The sequence below is a fragment of the Didymella exigua genome (genome assembly GCF_010094145.1).
Source record: "Didymella exigua CBS 183.55 unplaced genomic scaffold M421scaffold_5, whole genome shotgun sequence".
Classification (NCBI taxonomy): domain Eukaryota; kingdom Fungi; phylum Ascomycota; class Dothideomycetes; order Pleosporales; family Didymellaceae; genus Didymella; species Didymella exigua.
In genome coordinates, this window is record NW_022984779.1 from 699,985 (window position 1) to 722,358 (window position 22,374).

At 53.1% G+C, this 22,374-nt stretch overlaps 5 protein-coding genes and 1 non-coding gene across 6 annotated transcripts; 4 read left to right on the forward strand and 2 right to left on the reverse strand.

Annotated features, from left to right (window-relative positions):
* Positions 1-236: 236 nt before the first annotated feature.
* On the forward strand, positions 237-321 carry M421DRAFT_t27. The gene has a single exon. It is a non-coding gene; the product is annotated as a tRNA-Val (tRNA).
* A 918-nt stretch (positions 322-1,239) lies between these two features.
* M421DRAFT_417518 (uncharacterized protein) lies at positions 1,240-5,982 on the forward strand. Its single transcript, XM_033591497.1, has one exon. The coding sequence runs from the start codon at positions 1,366-1,368 to the stop codon at positions 5,683-5,685; it is 4,320 nt and encodes a 1,439-aa protein (XP_033452009.1). The 5' UTR covers positions 1,240-1,365; the 3' UTR covers positions 5,686-5,982.
* A 2,469-nt stretch (positions 5,983-8,451) lies between these two features.
* M421DRAFT_320201 (uncharacterized protein) lies at positions 8,452-9,378 on the forward strand. The gene has a single exon (XM_033589284.1). It carries the CDS (start codon positions 8,838-8,840, stop codon positions 9,318-9,320), a length of 483 nt encoding a protein of 160 aa, XP_033452010.1. The 5' UTR covers positions 8,452-8,837; the 3' UTR covers positions 9,321-9,378.
* On the reverse strand, positions 9,379-9,956 carry M421DRAFT_320202 (uncharacterized protein). The gene has a single exon (XM_033589285.1). The coding sequence runs from the start codon at positions 9,770-9,772 to the stop codon at positions 9,437-9,439; it is 336 nt and encodes a 111-aa protein (XP_033452011.1). The 5' UTR covers positions 9,773-9,956; the 3' UTR covers positions 9,379-9,436.
* Positions 9,957-10,759: 803 nt separating this feature from the next.
* On the forward strand, positions 10,760-13,668 carry M421DRAFT_320218 (uncharacterized protein). Its single transcript, XM_033589286.1, has one exon. The coding sequence runs from the start codon at positions 11,004-11,006 to the stop codon at positions 13,326-13,328; it is 2,325 nt and encodes a 774-aa protein (XP_033452012.1). The 5' UTR covers positions 10,760-11,003; the 3' UTR covers positions 13,329-13,668.
* A 922-nt stretch (positions 13,669-14,590) lies between these two features.
* Positions 14,591-22,205, reverse strand: M421DRAFT_90003 (uncharacterized protein; the record flags this gene model as incomplete). The annotated part of the gene is made up of 4 exons (XM_033597814.1): positions 14,591-15,008; positions 15,059-19,573; positions 19,643-21,929; positions 21,980-22,205. 4 exons carry the CDS (start codon positions 22,203-22,205, stop codon positions 14,591-14,593), a joined length of 7,446 nt encoding a protein of 2,481 aa, XP_033452013.1.
* Positions 22,206-22,374: the final 169 nt, after the last annotated feature.

The window sequence follows — 22,374 nt, forward strand, 5'->3', positions numbered from 1 at the left end:
TCATCGCAAATTCGTTGTTGTGCCAGGCTTTCGGCTAAGTGCTCAAAATAGAAGCACACTTGCACCAATGAAGTAGGGCCGTGCTACACGCAGCCTCCATATCATGGTACTTGTCTCGGTCAGCCGTTGCTTCACTCTGCCGGTGAAGGCATCCTTGATGTCGACGGCCATTGCAGGCGTTCAAGGCATGAAAAAATAGTATAATAAAAAGATATTTTTTCACATTACCATGAATCGGTTCGATGGTGTAGTTGGTTATCACGTCAGTCTAACAATCTGTTAGCTCACTGAAGGTCTCCAGTTCAAGTCTGGGTCGAATCATTTTGCTGCGTCGACAAAGATTCCTCAAATTTGCGGTTCCAAGTCGACCAAGTTCCATTTTTTGCATCTAGTTGCTTTCCTAGCGCCGACAGTGCGACGGAAGCGTTATAGCTGACTGATGCATGGCGTAGACGTTGTGGAGTCTCAGACTTGAAAACATCCGACACTAAAAGTGCACGACATTATTCGCGGACGAGAGTAGTGGGTCACGACCTTTTTGTTTTGACATATTTTGGAGAAGGCTACGCCATCATGTCCCAACCCTACTCAGTATTATTGCCTGAGCTCGGGTTGCTGCTTATCGAGCTGGCTGAGATGATACTTTACAGTACCAGAGCAAATGGCGAACCAATTCTGAGTGGATCGCATACTTACTATCTCCGTCTTGTGAACTGCACGCTGCCAGCTGCCAGTTTAGGAATGTCTGCAAACAGCATTTTACGAACCGCAAACACGTGCTTGATCGGCGTAGACTCGATACGCTACTACAGAGGATTGCGAATATCCTGTGTTCGGCAGACATGTATGCGAAGTCACCATCGGTTCAGAGCGCATCGAACCTGGGCTCTTGGTGAACGATTATCGTCTCGTTCATAGGTGCTTCGACGGCTGAAAAGCACCAAATTTATTCATTTCTCCGCCTACATCACTTCTTTGCATCGATCGGTCGGACAGACGGCGAGATTTGTACATTAGTGACCACCTCCAAACTGACTTCAAAGTGTGGAACAAATGTCACAAGCTGCAATCATGTGAACAAGTCACAAATGACACATATTGCGGCCTTCGCGAGTTGTGGTTGTCTTGTCTCACAGCCCCATTCCTCGGGCTCAGCCGTGGGGTCGGCCAATCGGTCGCGCCTGCCTGGGTGGCGGTGCGATGGGAACAGGCAACCACCTTCTGCACCCCAACGTAAATCGACGACGCCAGCCATGACGACGACCCTCAAGGCAGTCGCTGCGTCGTTCTATTTTATGTTATCGAAACTTCACCTCACATAAAGCGGTCGCGCTGCCACAGCCCACTGCGACAACATCAAATTACATGGTCCCCAACCGGACAATGCAGACCATCAGCGCGCTCCCGAGGCGCCTAACGCAGCTGTACTCGGACGCCAAGGTACACTGCGACGCCGTCGTCGAGCAAGACAACCAGGACACGCAGTCGACCGTCCTCCACCGCAAACTACGGATCCAGAAGGACAGGCTAATAACGTGGGGTGTCGACTGGAGCGACAATGCAAAGGGCAAGAATGGCGACATCGACGAGAGCGTGGAGCAGGCGGGTCTCACCGAGATGGTGTCCAGTGTGCTCGGGACCATCAAGGAGACCCTCGACGAGGCTGAGCACATGCACCTAGCTGCTGCACCTGCAGCGAGCAAGACATTGTCAAAGGAGAAGAGCAGGCTGCCAGCATCTGATACGTCCGCGTGCGCGGCCGCCGATAGGTCACGTTATGAGGACCTCATCAAGGACCTTACTACCTCTATCGACATCCTCTGTGACCTCTCGAGGAACCGACGTGCACAGCGTGGTTACCACTCGGACGTTAAGAGTGTTCCTGAGCCTCCAAGACCGTCTACTTCAACTGCTGTCTTCTCAAAGCCAGAATACAGCGCCTCAGACCTTACGCTCGTCAATCCGGCTACATTCCCGCTTAATGCACATGCGCTGCATACCGCCGCACGCTTGCACCTTCCACCCAAGCTGAACCCATCAGATCTTGCCTTGCCCGAAGAGGAACCACCGCCTTACGAAAGCGTCGGTGCTTCATCCATCCGTGTAATAGGCCGACTACGCTCGCGCAACAGTTCGACAAACCCCTGGAAGACGGATGGGTTGCGCACTGTCGAGAAGCCTGTCCTAGTCGAGTACGCGACATTTGATCCCACCTACCGCTACACTGAGGTCTCCCCACCCACCGATCGTTTGGATACCCTCTTGTCTATCTTGACCAAGCTATCGAATGATCAAACTCATCTTGCTACCCTCAGGTGCTTAGGATACTTCGAAGATCCCCGGCAACCTCGATTTGGTCTTGTGTTTGAACTTCCATCATTAACCTACTCTGGTGCGTCTGATGCACATAAGACAATAGATGAGCTGCGACCTGTCACACTTCTCAGTGTACTTCAGACAGGCTCCAAGTCCCTCAACAACTCGAACAGCGCCACACCCCCACTTGAGGATCGCTTCCGCCTAGCCTACTCACTTGCTCTCACATTCAGCAAGATTCATGGACACAACTTTGCACACAAGGATCTAAATAGCAGTAACGTTCTGGTCTTCCGAAAGAACAGACGACAGTCTGCAAACACAAGAGCGCTGCAGTACACTCTTCGAGCTCCAGTTGTCTGCTCGTTCGACCTCTTTTCCGAGTACGACATCGAGGCTACTAATACTATGTCAACCCTCAACATTTATCGCCATCCGGAGGACCCTAAATTCACGGGGTCAAAGGAAAGGCACCATGGTCCACAGTTCGATCTATACAGTCTTGGCTTGGTCCTTCTAGAAATTGGCTTATGGCAACCACTTGCAGATTTGTGGAAGCCGAAGTACACTCTTGCCGACTTTAAGCAGCGTGTCGAAGATGTGTACATTCGACGTCTGGCATCAAAATGCGGCACTGCGTACATGCAGGTTGTCCGAGATTGCTTCTGGGCGGTTGACCGCATCGAGACTAACGCTGAGAGTCTGCAAGACTTCGCGCAGCTTTATAACCGCATCATCATCAGACTGCATAGGTGCTGCATGCTTGATGAGTCTGAGCCCAGCATCGACCCTCATGATGCGCGACTAGGACCTACACTACTGATGGGCTCCACTCATCTCAAGCGCAAGAGTGTCAGCCAGCCTCAGATTTTAGAGACGCCGACTAGTCCTTCTTACAGGAGTGCGAAACGATGGGCGCTTGAAAAGGGCTCTCAGGCCCTCGAGCGAACGAAGTCGTTAACAAAGTCGGGTACAAAGAAGTCCCCAGATCCCAACGCTCTGTCGCGAAACCCCTCACAGCGCTCGCAGCATTCACAGCACTCGATCCGCAAATCGATCTCCGAGACCATGGGTCTTACTAACCCACGGGAAGAGTCAATGGAGTCTATGAACTGGGAACAGCATGATCAGAGATCACTAGAGACCTCCGGTACACTGGTCCCTACGCCACACAGTTCGCAGGATCGAAGCGATATATCCTCGTTGTTCAGGGAGCAGATCGCTGCTGCGTCTATCATCCAGCGCGCATGGAGGGCATCGCGGTCACAATCGACTGTAAGCTCTGCCCTCGATGACTACAGGGAGAAGATCACCATCATCCAGACTGCCTGGCGGCAGAGGAAGCAGAAACGGACCCATTCCGTAGAGGCTCTCCTCACCGAAGGTATCCGTCACTGGCCCCAAGCTACCCTCGGCTATCCTACACCCGAGCCTGAGGTACATAATGCTGGCGTCGTAGAGCAAAACGACAGGTGTATCACCTCTTTCATACAGATACAGACCGACATCGAACCAACGCCTCGACCAAAGTTGCGATTGCATCCAGTGAAATTCACACCTGCAATCGTCGATGAATGGCATATCGCAATGCTCCCACGGCTCGAGCGCCTTGTCGAGTGCGCTCTCAAGGACTCGGATGAGACCGTAAGCATCGATCTCGTTGCAATTGGTGAGACTCAGGAGAAAGCTCGACCCACCATTTTCATCACATGCAGCAGTATCGCCAAAATCAAGGCACTGCTGGCGCGCCGCTTCCGTTATGATGAGAACGTGTTCGATCTCAAGGTCCGCCGGGGAAAGGTCCGACGATCTAAGATGAGCCGCTCTTCTGGACACACACGACCACCTCATCGCTCCATGATGAATACCGAAAACTACAACGCTGACATGACTGTCATGAATCCGTATCACCAACAGCGCCCTCTCTGTGGCGCATCCATCGGCGCCTTCAATGGCAAGCAGCATCTTCCTCCGGTCTCGTATGGTGGGGTCGTACTGGTCGATGATGAGCCACTTGGCATGAGTGTCCACCACCTGCTCGATGCACCATCAGATGACGAGAGTGAGACTGATGAAGAAGTTGCAGGCCCTTACCCGTACGATGCAGTTCTGTCGAGCGCAACTAGCAACAGCAATCCTTGGCTGATGGGCATGGGCGCTCAGCCTGGCCTTGAACTGGCCACCGATGCACCAGTACCGATATGGGATCTCGAGTTGTCTGATGACGAAGGAGATGTTGGAAGCGAGGAAGACGATGAAGCTGAGTCATTCAACTTCTCGGACTCAGAGTTCGACTCTGAAGACGACTCTGACCGGGAAGCGATGACGGACTCGACAATATCCCGTGTCACTGTCGGTGACATCGAAGGCATCGAGATCGGCGAAGGTGAAGAAATCAGAGTCACACAGCCAGCCATTGACGACGTCGACGAAGACTTTTTCCCGAACGAAGAAGACAAGGATGAAGACCATCTTGACTCTCATGATCTCGGCCACGTCCACGCATCCTCAGGTATACGCCGCTGGAAGCGTGACGGCGTCCTGCACGAGATCGATTGGGCTTTGCTGAAGCTCAACGATGACCGCATGCAGCCGTACAACGTATGCCAGGGCGGTCGCCGCTTTGCGTTCGGCTCGATGAAGCCAGACCAACGCGAGATATCCAGTAAGCTCGATGAGCCTGTCAACAGACGCCATTACAACCCTAGCGAGGACGAGTACCCAAACGGCGTAGCGGCCGCTGATTCCCTCGGCGGCCTCAACGTCCACTGCTTCGGCCGCACCACAGGTCTGCAAGGCGGCATGGTTGGCCAAGCCATGAGTTCCGTACGCATCTACCGTCGCAAATCTTTCTCTCGCAGCTGGTACGTTGCCGGCGGATTCGGCGTTGGCGGTGACTCTGGCGCATGGGTTATCCAGAACGATTCGCACCGCGTCGTGGGCCACGTGCTCGCCTGGTGTCAACGCAACCACATCGCGTACATCTGCCCCATGGAAGTCCTCCTCGAAGACATCAAGCGCACTCTGGGCGCTAAGCGCATCTACCTCCCTGGCTCAGACGAGCAGCGGGCTTTCATCGCCAGGCAGCAGGGGCAGAAGACAGCGATCGGCGTAGCTAACGCTATTAGCGAGCTGGAGTCTGCTGTCCAGGGCCTTGGCATCGTGGATAGCCATGATTCGGCTGTCGATATGCGGTCAGCTTATGGCTCGGGGATGTCGACGAGAAGAACCAGGCTTGATTTGAGTCCGTTGAACACGGGTAGCAGTGAAAGTAGCACGGAGAATCGCCGTGTGATGAAAGGCAAGGCAATGAGGGTTGGCGAGGGGAGAGAGACGATGGTGCAGATGGCCATCCGGCCCCAAGGATGACTGTTGCATGATGATGGCGTTTTAGGAGGATGATACCCTACTTGGATCGGATGGATGAGATACGTGTATTGAATCAAACAAGCAATGCTCAGCATTCGGGCCTTGCATTTCATCTCCGTATTGTAAATTCTTGTGCAGCTAAGCAGATCTCAGACATCTGCGAAATGAAAGATTCAGGCCTTCCGAAGATTAAGGGATGTGACGACTTCTATAGTCCAGATGCCTTAACCGATCCGAAGAGCACTGATACGTAAAACGTTATGACAAAGCTCAGCTACAGGCAAACACCAAAGTGACCGCATCTTTTAATGGAAGAAATCGGGGGCCGCAAAATGGCTATGCGGTTGCGGACTGTTACTTTCAGATCTAGATGGTCAGAATCACCATGGGGCAAAACATGATACTTTCTCTCGTCCTTTTGTTCCAGAGGAATACGAACCTCAGATGGATCCAGTGATGAAGGGTTCAAATCTCGCATTTGTGGTATATTGGGTCAGGAAGGACCATGGCGTTCGACGGGGTCTTGTGGTGTAGATGCCGAGCTCGTGAAATCAGGTGCCAGCTCTGACTGAGACCAGCAAGAGCATGAAGCAGGGTCGAGCGCACTTCGGCTACAAACATTCCTAGAGTGCGAACTGGCTTTAAGGAGAAAGCCAGCGCGGTACAACTATGTCGAATCCATTCTATGTCTCTTAGTGAGGAAACAGAATCAAATCGTACCCGTGGATCTAAGACTTTGGCCTATCGAAGAGCCCACGTGTCAAATCGAGTGTACATAACAATGCCAAAGCTAAGAGTCTGTATTTATAGAAGAGCTTCCTTCAATTCCTATCCGACAGTGTTTGAGGATTGCGCCAGCTGTGGACATCATAGGTCATCGTTTTCATCTCGTGCCGCAGCAAGATGGGAGAACATGGGTCTTACTTACGCATCTTCCAACTACATTTGTACGGCCGTGAAAAGAACATCTCGCGTTTCGACAGAGACTGGAAAGCGCGAAACAGGTTTGGGAAAGGCAGGAGGACTTGCCGCCCATGGTAATCTTATGTCGCTTTAGGTGCGGCATAGCAGCTCTTGCGCCTACGTTCGGTATGCATCGATGTCACCAAATGTGACAGCGAGCATGTTCATGGTAGCCACCTGCCAAGATTTACGATTTAAGGGGTTATGTAGTGCTTACCATCGCGTTTACACAGGCGCAAAACCAGACTGCTCTCTGCACACGTTATATACAGAGAGTAGCAAAAAGCTCGAATCGCCCGACGTGAGTTCGAGCCAGACTCGAACTCACAGCCTTGGGATCAAAAGTCCCATGTGCTAGCCCTGTACATGCATGATAAATATGACGTTATCACAAAAGAGTCTCACAGGAGACTCTTACAATTGTGCTAGCCCGGCAGAAAAAGAAAGCGTGTCCCCTGCCAGACTCGAACTGGCGGCCTTGGGATATCTGCTGAAGAGCAGTCACAGCGTGATGACTATGAGACCCACGTGATAACTGGTTGAATATTAGATGTGGAAGGCGGAAGTTAGAGTGTGGGGAAGCTCACCCAACTACACCAAGGAGACGCTGCAACCGGGTGATTGCTGATTCGATAAACAGCTGGCAGGATGGTTAGTGTATAATGGGAGGTGAGCAGAGGTCGAGAGGAGTGTTTGAAGATATTGATATTGTGTGGTGGAGTTGCTGGTAAGCGAATGGTTATCGGTGGGGCTGTGAGTCAGTGTTCGAGTGTAGTGATACCGAAGAGCTGTAAGGTGGGTCTTGATGGTCTTGAGGAAGAGGGTTTGAAGATGCGGTCCGTATCAGTTAAAGGCTGCTGAAGACCGCGATATCGTTGAGGTCTGGCTTTGCAAACCCCATGCGTTAAGGTAGACTTGCCTATAACATGCCGAGAGCCATGAGCGCTACATTGAAAGTTGACAAGAGGTGTGTTGGACTGAGAAGAGGCTGATGAGGTGCGTGGCCGGACCGGCTGGCTGGGTCGAATAAAACACGCCGAAGCCTCGATCACGGCCCGGGTGAAACAACACATTAGCTCAAGTTTCTCTGAACAAGCAGACCACTCGTTGAGAGATCATCCGAAGCATTGATCGTCAAACTACCCTTCTCAGCACGGAGCGGCACGAGGCGAAAATGACACCCGGCCGCGGCCGTAGCCGGGTACCCTGTTCGACTCCTGACCTCGCCTTCTCTGAAACACAGACCACACATCACTGCCACGAGGCTCTCATCGTCTTTGTGCGACACTCTTAAGAGACGAAGACGTAGTGTTGAATATGTCCAAAGCCCTAAATAGCCGCCGGGTGGGTCACCCGTTGGGCTGAACGCACCGCAAATCTGACACCAACGCCAAATGTGGAGCCGCTGGGCAGCCATGCGAACAGCATGGTGGGCTACCAGTCATTCGGAACCCAACTAGGGTCTCTTCGGGCAGCAAAGGATTCGAATTTTGAGGAATGTGAGTAGTGACTCATTACGCTGATAGTAGCGGCGCCCGTCGCGGGTGATGTGGAGATTGCTTTACAATGTTACAGCGGGTTAGTCGACGACTGTAATATACCCGCAGAACAAAAAACCCATATTGTAGTTCTTGAAGCGCGCGCGAGAAGGGCTGAGTTGAAAACCGAATTGGGTAGGCGTCCCACCAGTTCTTACTTTTTGGTGGTGGTGTTGTGGGTTGCGCTAGGCGAGCACGCTAGTCTTTGCAGACGCCACGGCATCACTGACCTTGAGACCGAGTGCTACTGGGTAAAGATCCTGCTGACCGTGTTACCTTCAAGATAAAGGCTGAAGTCTTTCGTGTGCAGCGGTGGGTGTTATTTAGTACGCGTCTGACCACAGTGCTGTTAGGGAGCCTCTCTTTGGTCACTGTAGGCTGCAGAGCGGCGGAACTACGAGGCGTCGAGATAAACGGTGCGATTCTGCACCGAGGTTTGACAGACCGAAGAGTGTGTAGAACAAGATCGCGCAGAACGGAGCTTGTGAAGTGCGTCGTTTCAGTTCGCTACAGTCTTGAAGCGAAGTGGGCCAGAGGCCGGCAGCGATCAGCAGTGGATGCTTTGACGGCCATGAGGCGAAATGCGTCAAGTTCCATTCGAACTGCTGATAGCCAGCAGTCAAGACAGCACAATCGACCTTCCATTTCAGGATGTGCATACATTTGCTCGGTGACCTGGTAGTCGGTTCTTTGATGTCGTGCAGCGACTTGGAGGAACACATTCAGCTGTGCCGTATGACGGAGGAATCAACCGTAAGTGCTGAGAGCTGTGAAGACAATGAGGCCCAGTTTGTACACAGATCGCACGCCACAGGCGTGGTAAAAGAGGGTGGGGGACCATTGGTCACGAGCGCACGCTTCCACGAAGCCTGGCTGGTCACGGCTTGCGGCCACGGCAGATCCATCAACAAATCGAAAGAAAAGACGGCCATGACCCTGAGCGTAAGCAGTGTCTTGCGTGTCATTGAAAGGAATGCAAGTACTTCAATCAAGGTGGAACGGATTGTCTGTAAGCTGTACTTCCTTGATGCCGATCACGTCTATAGAACGTGGAACAGACTCGGCCAGAGGGCTGTGAATGCCTTGGACACGAGAACAGTCATCGAGAATGCCACGACGCAGGCTGCGCATTGATGGAAGAGCTGGCTTGTGATGCTGAAGTGTCGTGACCGTTTGAACAGGTCTAGAAGGCATAAACACCACTCGATGCCATGCGTCTCTTCACCGGAATCCTCGGTGGTAGCGGGGTATCAAATGCAGAGCTTCGTCAGCGCGCGTGATGAGGGGAACTCTCGGAACGATGCGATATGGTTACACCGGGTACAGCTGTCTCCACGTCGTTGGTCCAACAGCCGGTAGTCGTACGCTAGTGGGTGCCATTTTCTGGAAGGCCATGATTCGCGGCGACCAGACGGGCACTTGTCAGTCAGCCCTGATGCTGAGAGCGATCGAAAGGACTGGTGTGGCGAACGGACGCATCTTCCGTGTCGCTGCGACATTAATGAAGTGTTGCGAAATTGAAGATGCTTTGTTGTTCCTGCATGACAGACGCCAATTGACGTGGCTAGCTCCCAGGAAAGAGGCATGACCTGCACTGGACTGTGCGTCTGAGATTATAGCGGGTTACAAATGATCGAAAAGGAAGTAGATGAAGCTAAGAACGAGTGGCCCTGCCATCGTTCGCCGTGTGGAACGTGGAGGACAGTTGCTGAAAGACGTAGGAAAGATAACACGGATGGGGAGCTGGAACAGCACGGATCAGCGGCGCTAAGATCGTTTCCGGCTCAGCTGCCGTGCATAGTGTAGATGAAATGGTCATGAATTGTAAAGCCTCTGCGAAGCGGTGAGCGCGCCCACAAGCAACAAGAGTGGACAGCAGCTCGCATGCAGAGGAGCGAGCGATCCCGGTTTCTGTTCGTCACTTGCGGCAGTCTCTAACCACTTAGGATAGCGATGCAGCTCTGTCTGAGACGTTCGCACATCTGGGTATGCCCAATTATAAGGACTCGTCTGGTAGGGCAGACGTGGCTATAATTACGCACATGGAAGACGTTGATCGTTACAAGGTACCGCCTGGTGAGGGAACGACCGCGTCGCAAAGTGCCGGCCGTGTCAATTGCTCCAGATGTCAGAATACTCCGTGGACGAGCAGACTGTGCGATGACGCTCCTCTTTTCCGAGGAATGTGGACAAGGCAGAGCACGGCGACACAAGCGCAACTGTGCGCTTCTCCGCAGCAGCGAGGCGCTCACAGCATGCAAAGCTTGGTGGGCGCTGCGTCACCACGGCGCACCGAGGGCCGCAGAGGGCGGAAAGATGCAGTCTTGTGACGGAGTGCATCGAGGGCAAGGGCAGAACGGCCCCTCCGCCGTCGAGCATAAGGCAGGTGGGCATCAAGCAGGCTGCAGTGCGCGCCCAACGACGTTAAGACGCAGCGCGCATGAGAGGCTATTACCAACTGGGGCTTTTAGCACGACAGGGCGGCTGGGCCGTTTTGAAATTTTGCTGGCGGGGACTCTTTGCGCTGCAGCAGTCGATGCCCGAGTGCGCCTGCATGCATGCCTGCCTGCACACTCAGTCGCCCAGACACCCCAGACTTCTTTTTCACTCTCCCTCCCTCGCTCCTTCCTCCTCACCCAGCCCACTCGACATGAGACGATAGCGGAGAACCACCCACGACCTGTGCAAAATGCGCACCCTGCGACAGCTGCCCGTCGCCTAATTGTTGTCGCAGTCGATCGCCCCGCGGCCGACCGCCATTTATCGATAGCCTCCCGCCGCTAGACATTTTACCGACCAGCCCTCCGCCTCAGCCTGATGCTGCAACTGACCGCAGGCCCCACGGCCACAATGGCGAAGTCTCACCAGGCCACCGTCGAGGATTACTTCTCTGACGATGGCAATCATGGCGTGTCCATCGAGCCTTTCACGCCGGAGCCCTCGCCCGGCAAGGCAAACGTTCACACCAAGCGGTCCAATCCTGAGGATATGGGGAGTGACAGGACCCCTAAAGGAACAGTACCAAACAACGTGGACGTCAAGAGCGACTCTGGGTATTCCAGCCAATCCGCCGCCGGCATGAGTAGCGCTGATTCGGCTGCAAGTGCTACTTCGTCCCAGAGGAGCCCGCCTGTCCCTGCCGTCAAACCGGCACCTCCTTCCCCTACCCCAGCGCAGAAGCCCTCGCGACCTTCCCAGCACCACCGCCAGCAAAGCTCACAGAGTACCCAGAGCGTGCCGCGTTTGTCGCGCAGAGACTCTCAGACTTCGCGACGCCCTCCTGAACGCCGGCCTATAGTCACGACGCAGCCCGCACCTCCTCCCAAACGACGGGACAGCCGAAACGTCGAAGAATGCACGATCCCTGGTTGCACCAAATGTGGTCCTGATGCCATCGAACCTCGATCACGACCGTCACGGCGCCAGTCCATGCTGAACACACAGCCGGCCGAGTCAGCCCCCGATGTTTCTTCTTACTCTCATCCGTACGACACACGTTCGCAGGTTTCAGACCCTGCGCAATACCTATCGTCGCCTAGGGAGGATCGGGCCCAACGAATGTATCAAGAAAGGCAAGGCGGACCTGTCACCCAGCCTGCCATCAGCCGTCGACTCTCTGTGAACCAGCGGCCGGCTCGTCCCACCAGCTACCACGGCGACCCGAATCACAACTGGCAACACCCAGGCATGCCCACTCATCCAGGCACGCCTACTGAGCATGGCCCGCCTCTTTCAAGGTCGGCGTACGGCAACATGCATTATCCGCAGCACCAACCCCAGCCGCAATTGAACCTTCCATACATGCAACAATTTCCGCTGCAGGGCCAACACCCACCTGCGTTCTACCAAGCGCAGCAGATGCAACCTGCGCGTGAGCAGCAGAGGCCTCCTTTGCACGCACGAGCTTCCCATGCATCTGCTTATAGTTACCCTGTGTCAACACCAGGGGTACAGGTAGAGCGTAGCGATCGATGCATGCCCTCGGCAAGATACCACAGCAATGCTCTACCTCAGCCTTGGATACAGCGCAACCGTGAGGAGGAAGTATCAGAGTTCGAGTCCAAGTCTGAGTCTGAGTCTGAAGAAGAGGATCACGAGCCACAATACCGATCGCAAAGGATGCGAGAAGGTGCTCCCCGGCGGCGTCCTAGCTTACGCCACGCAAATACTACACCTGCTCCGCCAGCACCCGAACCAAAACGACCGCAGACCGTTGTCATACCTGAGCGACGTGATCCTCCCATCCGCGACCGCGCTGATTCTCGATCAACCCGACGCCAGTCCATGAGTAGACCACCGCTCATTCCCTCGATCAAGTCTCAGTCGGCTTATGATACTTCACAAGCCCATGTCATTGTAGAAGGATCTCGACCATCCCGTCGCGAGGCATTGACAGCTTACGACAGGAGCGTCAAGGAACATCGCAGGACACGGCGACAGGAGTACAACGAGCCGGTGCAATCGAAACGATCTTCAAGAGCTTACGAAAACGTTATCACTACCGGTCATGACTATGAGCGAGATTACTATGATGACGAGGGACCTGAACTTCTTGCTCGTGCTCCTCTCCGTCGTCGTGGTACCGACGCTGATCCCCGTCGGCGGCATGGTCCTGTCATCAGACAGACTGCTGATGCCGAAGATTACATAACCGCGAGTCGAGGGGAGCGCGATACACTCGCTGATCAGTCATACGCTATTGCGAAGAAGCGATCGTCACGCACGTCTGCCGGGCCCTCTGAACCCGAGTCCTCTCGCAGTAGGGGCAGCGAAAACAATGGCGAGATTCGTCTTCTCATCGCAAACGACGCTCCAGTTACCTTCAAGCTTAACGGAGAACTGGAGGGTCGCAGCATCCAGGTCGTACCTGGTGAGAACGGACAAAACGAGTTGGTTATTAGCGGCAACGGTCGCAACAGCGAAAGTACCTATCGCAGTGAGAGAAGTAGCGTTCGAGGTGACAGGAAGGCCATAATGCCTGCTAGTCAGGCTCGAAGAGATGCTGAAGAGATGACGGAACGAAGCTCGCAAAGCAGTCGCAGGAGGCGAGAGACGCGAGGTGAACATGATGAGCAACCGCGACGTGTTCTACAAGGACGAGTCCGCAGGGAGCGAAGAGAGCCCGAGTACCACCACTATTAGAGGGTTTCACGACGCTTCGACAGTGATGGGAAAGCTCTTTACTCGCATTTGCCCCTGCGTGCGCCTAGTCGTAAGCGTCGCAGCATCCGTTCGACCTTGTCTCTCGTAAGTCCTTGCAGAATGCTTGAGCCTCCCCAAAAGTTTCGGCGGACATGACTGCTTCAAGACAGAACGGAAAGGTTGCCTCAAAAGTTGGCCAAGCTCTTTTCTTCCCCCCCCGTCTGGTACGATTCCCAAATTGCGTTTCTTGTTGGTTTGCTGCGTTTGCGACAGTGCAGGTCACATTGTTATTGTTTGCTAGACTGGAACGCTCACGCACACGAACACGATACACATGTGGGAGCTGCACCTGCTGGACACAGATTGTAGGATGTGCAATTCGGTTGCTGTGGAGCGATCTACTGGGCGATCTATTGCGCGTTTTCTTTTCCTATCTTCGAGGATATCTTTACACTTGGTCTCGTTCTATACCTGCTCCTGGCTCACGCCGGGAGGTTGTTCGGTTTTTGGATGGATTTAATACCCTTTTTGTTTTGTGCTTGTTTCTTTGGTCATCAAAAGGGGAATGAAGTTACATGACGGCAATGATGGATGATTTGACGAAGGCATGTTGGGCATGACAACCACGTAGCGTTGCTATTGGTAGGGACAGGAACAGAAGGAAATCAGCATGGAAAGGTATGGTGCTGCTAGCTGGCACCCTCTCGATTACAGACAGGAAATTCGATCACTGCCCTACGAATATACTTCAGCCCGACTTCATGTTTGCTTTTTGTAACCTTGACCACTTTCGTCGCGGCCGAACCACAATCGTCAACTCACCCCTCACACGCGACTCCGCTTACCACTATTCGTCCAGACTCGAAATGGTTCCGCGATAGCATATCACGTGTCGACGCCCTCGCTCATCTATCTCAGCCTCACTTCGCTTCCTCATACCACATACGTCTAATCACCTCTCCTTGCCCTAGCCAACACATCATCACTCCTTCTGCCCTTCCAGCCATCCACGCTTTCCACTCCACCCGACCTTGCCCACCCTACAACCCTGCTCCCCACCTGCCACATCATGATCCACTTTCGACGCATCCAGAGGCCCACGTACCACGCATACCCCGGCCTGTAGCGACGCCATGACTCAAAAGCAAGGACCCAGGGCCAGAGATCTGGGTCGCGCCTTCCTTGCCGTCTTGAGTGTGTACGGTGATGGTCTGGGTTTCGATGGCGTGATTGCTCGCATGGGTTTCTGCGTCGTGCCGCTGCTACTCCTCGCTGTCATCGAATGTCTCAGAGAAGTTGATCAACGATGTGAACTTCTCCAGCTCCTTCCCAACACCCAGTTCCTTTCGCGCCTTCTCATCAGCAAGCCACGAGACAGGCACCAAAGCCATCGATCCGTGCTTGTTCTTGACCAGCCTCGTCTTCTCTTTACTCGTAGGCTTTGATGGCATACAGACAGTCGATTTCACCGCCGTGATGCCATTCGTACGCTTGTGTCGATGCTCGAGGATATCGACATCGATAGTGCGGAGCGCAGCGAAGTGATAGATATGGACCTGCTTCTCTTGACCGTACCGCCGACTTCGTGCGATGGCCTGTGTCATTGCCGAATCATACTTGTATTGACTCTCAACGAGCAACGGCGAGACGAAGATGATGTGGTTTGCATTGGTGAGATTACTGCATGACATCAGCGCAAGTGACGTTTCACGTAAGGTACGTTGACTTACACTCCTGCGGCGGTCTCACTGGTCAAGTTGAGCAAGAGCACCTTTGGACGGTTCTCTGGATCCTCTTCGACACTCGCCTTGAACTCCTCGATGATCTTCGCCGCCTGCGGTGGTTTACAGCCGCTTGGCGTATAAAACAGGATGCCATGGTGATCAAGCACCTCACCTAGCATTGCAACCGTTTCATCGTTGGGTGTGAAGACTAGACCCTGGTCATCGGCTGGAATTTCTTTGATAAGTCGCGCGATGTCATCCATCTTGCGGCCAAAGCTGTGTTCGGACACTGTCTCCGGTGTCGAGCCAAGGTCAGTGGCTCTAATCAAGTTGACAGCTTGGACGGTGCAGCTGCAACCAGTAACAACGCAGTTCTCATCATCACCGCGCGCCAAAAGGCAAGGCTCACAGGTGAGGTGCCCGCATTGGGAGGCCAGATAGATCTCGGAGATGATGGCTGTCTTCTGACAATGCTCAGCATCGCACGATATAGGCTCGTGCGAATCTTCGCACAATGGTCGCAACAAATCTTGCACATTGCTGATGAAACGCTCTGATCTCGTGCGCAACGCGAGCTCAACACAGGAATCGCGTAGGTGTGACATGATCTTCTTAGCTTCCCTGATCATCTTCTCTTTCGAAGCATTCTTCAGCTCCTCAAAGCCTCCAGAAGTAGGCTTTGTTTCCGCTTTCAAGAGAAGAACCTTCGACTTTGTCGTCGCATCGTAGTCTCCAAGCCACGCGTGTTTCCTGATGTCCTGCGTGAAGCTTGCCCATAGCTTGGGGACAGTGTTTTCCTCCGTCTCTGCTTTCTTTGGATCGGTAGGTTTCAGGCCCTTGAAGCCAGTGCGCTTGTGCCACACAAAAGCACGCATGAGTCGCGAAATCTCATGCTCAGTCTCACGTCGCTGTTCAGATCTCTTTCGAAGAAGCGAGTCCAGACCGGACTCCCCTGCGCTGGTCTCGTTGAGCAGCGCAGCCTTCAGCAGGGCGTCTTCAGCTGTTTTTGAATTGTTCAGGCTGGCATTAAGTCTACTGACCCTATCCGATTCAGCCTTGTTCTTGAGCCTCTTCACCTGCATTCGCTGGGAGATCAAATGCTGGGAGAGCTCAAGATACACTGCGTGGTGGGCAACGGCCAGATGAACTGCTCGCAGATCTTCATGACACGGAATGTGCCCCAATGAGGCTTCATTTTGCCGAACGAATAAGTCCAAGAATTCTTGTGCCCGATCGTGTCGAGCTTGATGCCATTGGTGAGACATGACTTCGGTCTTGGATAAGAAGCGCTCAACAGCAGTCTGGTCGTTCACGAGGAATTTCTCTAGCGAGGTCAGCTTGCCAGATCCAACGGCGAATCTACCCAGTCTGACACCTAAGAAGGATGCGATGTTGCTGATATCTGTGAAGTTCGCCAATGCAGGCGTTCCAGAAAGAATCCATCGCTTGTGCGCAGCCACCTTCTTGACGCTAACTGCCGTGAACATGTTCTTGATTAACTTATAATCGTTCAGGTAATGGTACTCGTCAACCACGAGACGATTGAACCTGAACATATGCAGAAGAGGCACAACCTTGTTGTTCAAGCCGGACGATTTCCGCTTTAAGGATGACCTATGCTGGGTGCTCGGCTTTTGGCCGTTGGCATCTCGAATGGTCTGGTATGACTGGTAGCTGCTTCCGTGCTGCAGTCTTAATGGTAGTGTGGCCTGGAAGACAGGCTGCTGCAAACGTTCGTCAAGAAGATCTTGTGTGGCTCGCTTGAATTCGTCCATATCCATAGACTGCATTAGAAGGACCTGAGACGGCAGATCTTTGACAACACCATCCATCCAGGCATCAAATGCTCGACAGCTCGAATTGGCAGGCTCGGGCATCGCTGTTACCCGCGCCAGCTCGGAGATGTATTCATCGTCCGACAGCACCGTCCAGGAAACAACGACCACTCGACTGCGCTGGAGATCGTCAATGGTCAGACGTTTGAGCTCCGCAAAATCTCTGATAACGCGGATATCGAATTCCTCGTATTGCTGATCGCCCAGAAAGAGTCCCAGCTCTGTCTGCCATTGCATTGCGATGTGTGGAGGGCAGACAATAAGCGTTGCTGCAGTGTCGATGAGCTGTGGCGAAGGTTTAGCCACAAGTTTATTCTGCTCGAGTATCGTCTCTGGTGATGAAACTTCAAATTCGCTCTGTATCAACGCGATAGTCGTGACGGTTTTGCCAAACGACGGCAAGTCAGCAAGAACACCGCCCCGAACTGCAGTCGTGGTCTGAGCACGAGCTTCCGCTCTCCAACCAAGATCATGGTGTACAGCCTCCTCAACTTCTGTGATTGCGAGCGAAATACCAGCTTCTTGAGCATGCATCCAAGCCAGAGCCTGCGGTTGCGCTCCGCGTAAGTCGTGCATGAGGCTCAATGGCCCTGAGAATGGCGCATCATTTGCGTTACTGCGTAAACGAAACTTGGTCTGTGAAGGCGCGGTGTCCGCGTGATCGGTCAAAAGTCTCCAGGCAGTACGGGAAGGGCCCATGCTGCCTACGCGTGCGAGTCGTCCTTTAGCTCGATGCACGAGCGAGGGAATGTTGATACCAATTTTGATACGTGTCTGGTTCTTGCTAATTGTTGGCTGCTGATGGAATACAGGGCATCGAGTCTTGACTCCGCGTTCGAATATGGCTGCTGCCTTGCGATTTTCGTGTGGTGTAGCTTTACCAGCTTGGTCCACGCTCCACAGGAGACTTGGGTAAGTAGGCGCACACTCGCAGTCGCTCTGAGTGTCGACACTGATGGACTGCCAGTCGCTCAGCGAAGGTGCAGCTTTAATAGGCTCTAAAGCCCAGGAAAAGTCGCTGGACTTCTGAGCTAACAAGACCTCCGGCACAGTAACATCAAGCACAGTGACTGCGTTTGTACATGTGTCCGTAAATTTCGTTAGAGGGGTGCCGGGTTGGAACACTTTCGCAGCAGGTGCAAGCTCGGACGTTGCCAGTCTCGTTGAGACAGTCGTCCACGATCCAGCAAGCATCACGTCGACGCAATATTCTTTCGCATCACTGGCCTGCCATGGTCGCCAGGCTGATTTCAAACGAGCCACAACCATCCGAGATTCGCCATATCGCTTTCTGCTGCAATCCTGGCTGAAAATGAAGCCATCTTCCCTCGCCTCACCGATGGGGTCTGGGTCCAGGAAGAGATACAAGGTGGGTTTAGCACATCTCTTATATAAACTGTATTCAGCGGTTCCACAGTAGGGCAGGCGCTGATAAACGCCTTGGAGGAATTTAATCTCTCCGCTCGTATCATGTACTTGGATCTGCGCTGGTACAGTCTCGGCTTGATAGTCTGGCAAGCCTAGAAGATTTCTCCATGACTTAGACCGACCACCAAAACCGCGAATATGTAGAGAGCGTTCTTCGTTTGACGGCACGAATACCTCCCAGTCAACGTTGAGAAGTGAAAAATCAACCTTCGCTCGTGCGATCGGGTTGTCGAGTGCTTTGCGCAAGTCGGATTTGCTGGGGACCTCCAGCGAACAATCAACGAAGAGGCGCCATTGCGCTCCGTCTCCAATTGAAAGCTCAATCCTTGCGTTGTCTCCCAGGTACACAACTTTCCATCCATTGTCGCACCGCACGAATTTACGCAAGTTGAACTGCTGCGATCCAATATTGACTTCGACGATCCTCTTGACGTACGCCTCATACCTGTTTCGCTCCGTTTGTAGTTGAGACAAGTGACCATTCAGGTTCGGAAACTTCTCTAAGTTTAAGCGTGAGGGCAATCGCGGTCTCCAGTATCTGATAAATTCGTTTGTTGTCTGCTGCCGGCATTCTCTAGAAATGTTGTCCGCGTACTGGTGCCTAGGGTTTGATGCGCACTTCGTGCATGCTGTGTGACTACATCCCGAGCAGATCTTGATGTCCGATTCAGCAATTTGTCGCTCGCCCTCGCAAGCACAGAGCCGCGAAGTGAGCTTTGCTTCACGCAATAATTGTGCAATATCAAGATCCTCTGGGTCTGCTGGACGATACTTGTGCACTAGCAGTGTACCAGCGTGGACGAGGCGATTCTGTATTGCGGGCTTTGGTGAAGTCAGGTCCAGCACATCGGTTGAGGTGTTCGTTCGAAATGCTCTTGAACCATGGAGGATAGCGGATATCAAAGACGCTCCAATTACAGTCGTGGACATTGCGTTTCCTGCGAGATCTTGACATTCTCTTTGAGTCTCACCTGCAAAGTGAAGCTTATCAAGAGGCATGCCTTGCAGAACAAGCGTCTGACTGCCGCTCAATGCGTCTTGACGGTTGCTGCCAAAGTCGCAGCCTCCAGGAGTGATGCAAGGCACTAGACCCATGCCCATCTTGAAACGATCCACATTCTGGCTCACATCCCAAATTCTCATCTTAAACATGGAATCGTATCCGTCTTGGGCAGCAAGCAAATGAGCAACATCGATTGCATCGTAGACCCGTGAAGACTGGGAGTCGTACCATTTACGATTGGCGTAATCGGGTGGGCTGGGAAACGTCAGTCCTGAGATCAAGGATACATGCTGATATAGGATAAGATCAACGACCACCACTTACTGCAAAGTTCCGTTCTCACTCCATTGTGTGATTGGACGGCGGGTGCCCAGCTTCTGCTCTGAGCGGATCTGATCGTACCTCAGTTTGCAGAGGCTCCACTCGGGTTCGGAAGACAATGTCGAATGGTCAATTACGCTGACTGGCAGATCGGTGAGGAATGCTTCATAGGGACTGCTGCATTGTCTCTGCAGCTTCTGCATCGTAGACGTCCAGTTAGCGGCAGCCTCACCAACCTTCTTGCCGTACAGCCTGCGGTTGATTGCGATCATGTACATCCGCTCACGAGTCTGTGGGATGTAATAGTTCTTCGTGTCACAGTAGACCCAAGCTGCCTCGTAACCGATCTTCGACCACCTCGATACCACATCATCCCATGTCCGCTTATCGCTCTTGACGTTCTCTAACAGCACAATGCCTGGCTGGAAGCGCTTGACGTAGAAGTAAATGGCTCTCCATGTATCGCCAGTTTCGCCCTGGTCATCAACGGTCTTCTTGCGGCTGTTCAGAGAGGACAAGTCCTTGCAGACAAAGCCAGCAATAAGTATGTCCAAGTTGCCCGGGATCTTCTCTTCTGCTCCGTACGCAGTAGTCGCTGTGTCGACAATTTCATCGCCAAGTTGTCGAACGTCTCTGAAGAGGATAGGTGGGTGAAAGTTTCTCTCAATGTACGCTTGTTTAGTGGCATCGATTTCCGCGCTGAAGTGATGTTTGAGTCGCAGAGGGGCTTCACCTCTCGCATCGAGTGCTTCCGACAACATTTGCAAGAAAAGAAGCGGAGACTCCGTGCCTGAGCACATTGTCGCCACGTTGATGGACCGACCGTCGAGACTCTGGAGGACCTCAGATAGCCCAAGCTTGATGGCCTTGGACGTCATGTCTGCAGTGATATCGCGAATGTTGTTTAATGGAGGAAGGCTCAAGTCTAAGCCTTTGCCTTGCTTTGGGGGCAGCTGTGATCTTCTTCGCAATGTAGATGTGGGTTCTGGCGCAATGTCCACGTCTATGGAATCAGCATCTTCCTCGTCTCCGTCCTCATCTGCAGAACTTTGAGCAGCATCTTCGAATTCATCTTCACCATCAATCATGCTCTCCGCATCTATCTCCGGATCCCAGACTTCATCGTCGTCTTCCTCCAGGTCTTCGTCTGATGCATCGCTCGGGGCCAATTCGACGTACGATGGCCGAGCACGACTACGGCGCAGACGTGATGTCTGTGCATCTGTTCTTACCGTGTGAGGTCGCGAGGCACTTGAAGCTTGATTGTTTAAATCGTCACTGTCAAACGTTGATGCTTGTATTGCGTCAACATCGTTAGGCGTGGGGCTGGTCACGGAACCAGGCGATTTTACAATCTTCGTGCTTTCCGTGATCAGCTGGAGATCTGCCGACTCGTCATCCGCCATCTCGATATCCGTGGCAAGAGATTGACTATCTTCTGCGGCAGAGTCATCCGGAGTGGCCTCCTGTACGGTGAGGGGTGAGAATGAACATCTGTCCCGCCTGGAAGCTCTACTCGATCCACGTACGAGCGCAATGTTGAGTAGTGCGGCACTATACTCTGCCGTCGTCCTATCAGCATCACGACCATCACGCACAGATGAAGCGTGAGAGGCGCGAGTACTGGTCCTAGTTTTGCGACTGGAGCTATTGCTAAGGGCCTCCTGGCTTCCGCCCAACGCAAATTGCTCCTTTGTTCTGACTGACGTTTGTTTGCTGTCGCTTTCTAGGGTAGATGAGGCCGTTGCTGTGATCTGTCGAAAAGATCTTTGCGTGCGAGAAGGCGGGGCCGCAGTCGGAGGTACAGGTGAGGGCGCTGGGTAAGGAGCGGTGTCCGTTGATATGGAGCGTGATCGCTCCGCCATAGCTTCTTGACCGTCTATAGCCGCTCTGTTCTGTCCGGGCTCTGGCGTAGGTAGACCCAGAAACGAGCGTGTGTTGGCGTTGAACTTGCGCTTGGTGGGAGCACCGCAGTTCTTCTTCCACTTGATACATGGCTCACAAGAGGATTTCCCATCCACATACCAGCAGTTGTTAAGCCCCCTCTTCTTGCATTGTGGGCATCGAGCCTCGCTCTTCGCAATCTCCTCTGCTGTAGCTGGTCTGCATTTGTACTTCTCTTTGACACACCTCTTGCAATTGCCAGAGTCATCTTCGTACACGCAAGTATATGCGTAGTTCCCGCCGCGGCGGCGACACACAACGCAGCAATCGGCTGGCACTGAGTCTTCGTGGGACAGCGTGGATGCGATAGTTGATGTCTGGCGAGATCGAGGGGCATTGGATCTCTCTGCAGAATGTGTCAGTTTCATTGTTGAATCCTGCAAAAGGACGGCTCACCTGCAGCGCGCTCTGGATGACTCCTTGGTTGCGTTGCGCTCTGTTTCTTGCTTTGCTCTCTCACTGGTGTGCCTGTGTCCGAATGTTCGATAGCTCGGCATTTTCGTGCAATAGATCCAAGAGACGCATCATCCTGTTCGTCTTCGCCAGCTGCTTCTGGACTTGCCGGACAAGCGTGTTTTCGCGACGAACGCCGCAAAGAGACTTGGATTGATTCAAGCTCCATTTTGCCGCAATTGCTCACTCGATTACGCTGTAAACAATGTGGGTTAACGGATAGTATTGAATTTGCAGAATTGAAATAGAGGCGGAGTTGCGCGCTTTTGCGGCCAGGTAAAGCGTGTGTTTGTCGTAGGACTACCTAGTGAACGCGTCGCGCTATCCCACACGCGTTT

Bases quoted from the DNA above. Each gene is read 5' to 3' on its own strand.
- M421DRAFT_320218 (XM_033589286.1), top strand. From the start codon at position 11,004: ATGCTGCAACTGACCGCAGGCCCCACGGCCACAATGGCGAAGTCTCAC.
- M421DRAFT_417518 (XM_033591497.1), top strand. From the start codon at position 1,366: ATGGTCCCCAACCGGACAATGCAGACCATCAGCGCGCTCCCGAGGCGC.
- M421DRAFT_320202 (XM_033589285.1), bottom strand. From the start codon at position 9,772: ATGCCTCTTTCCTGGGAGCTAGCCACGTCAATTGGCGTCTGTCATGCA.
- M421DRAFT_320201 (XM_033589284.1), top strand. From the start codon at position 8,838: ATGTGCATACATTTGCTCGGTGACCTGGTAGTCGGTTCTTTGATGTCG.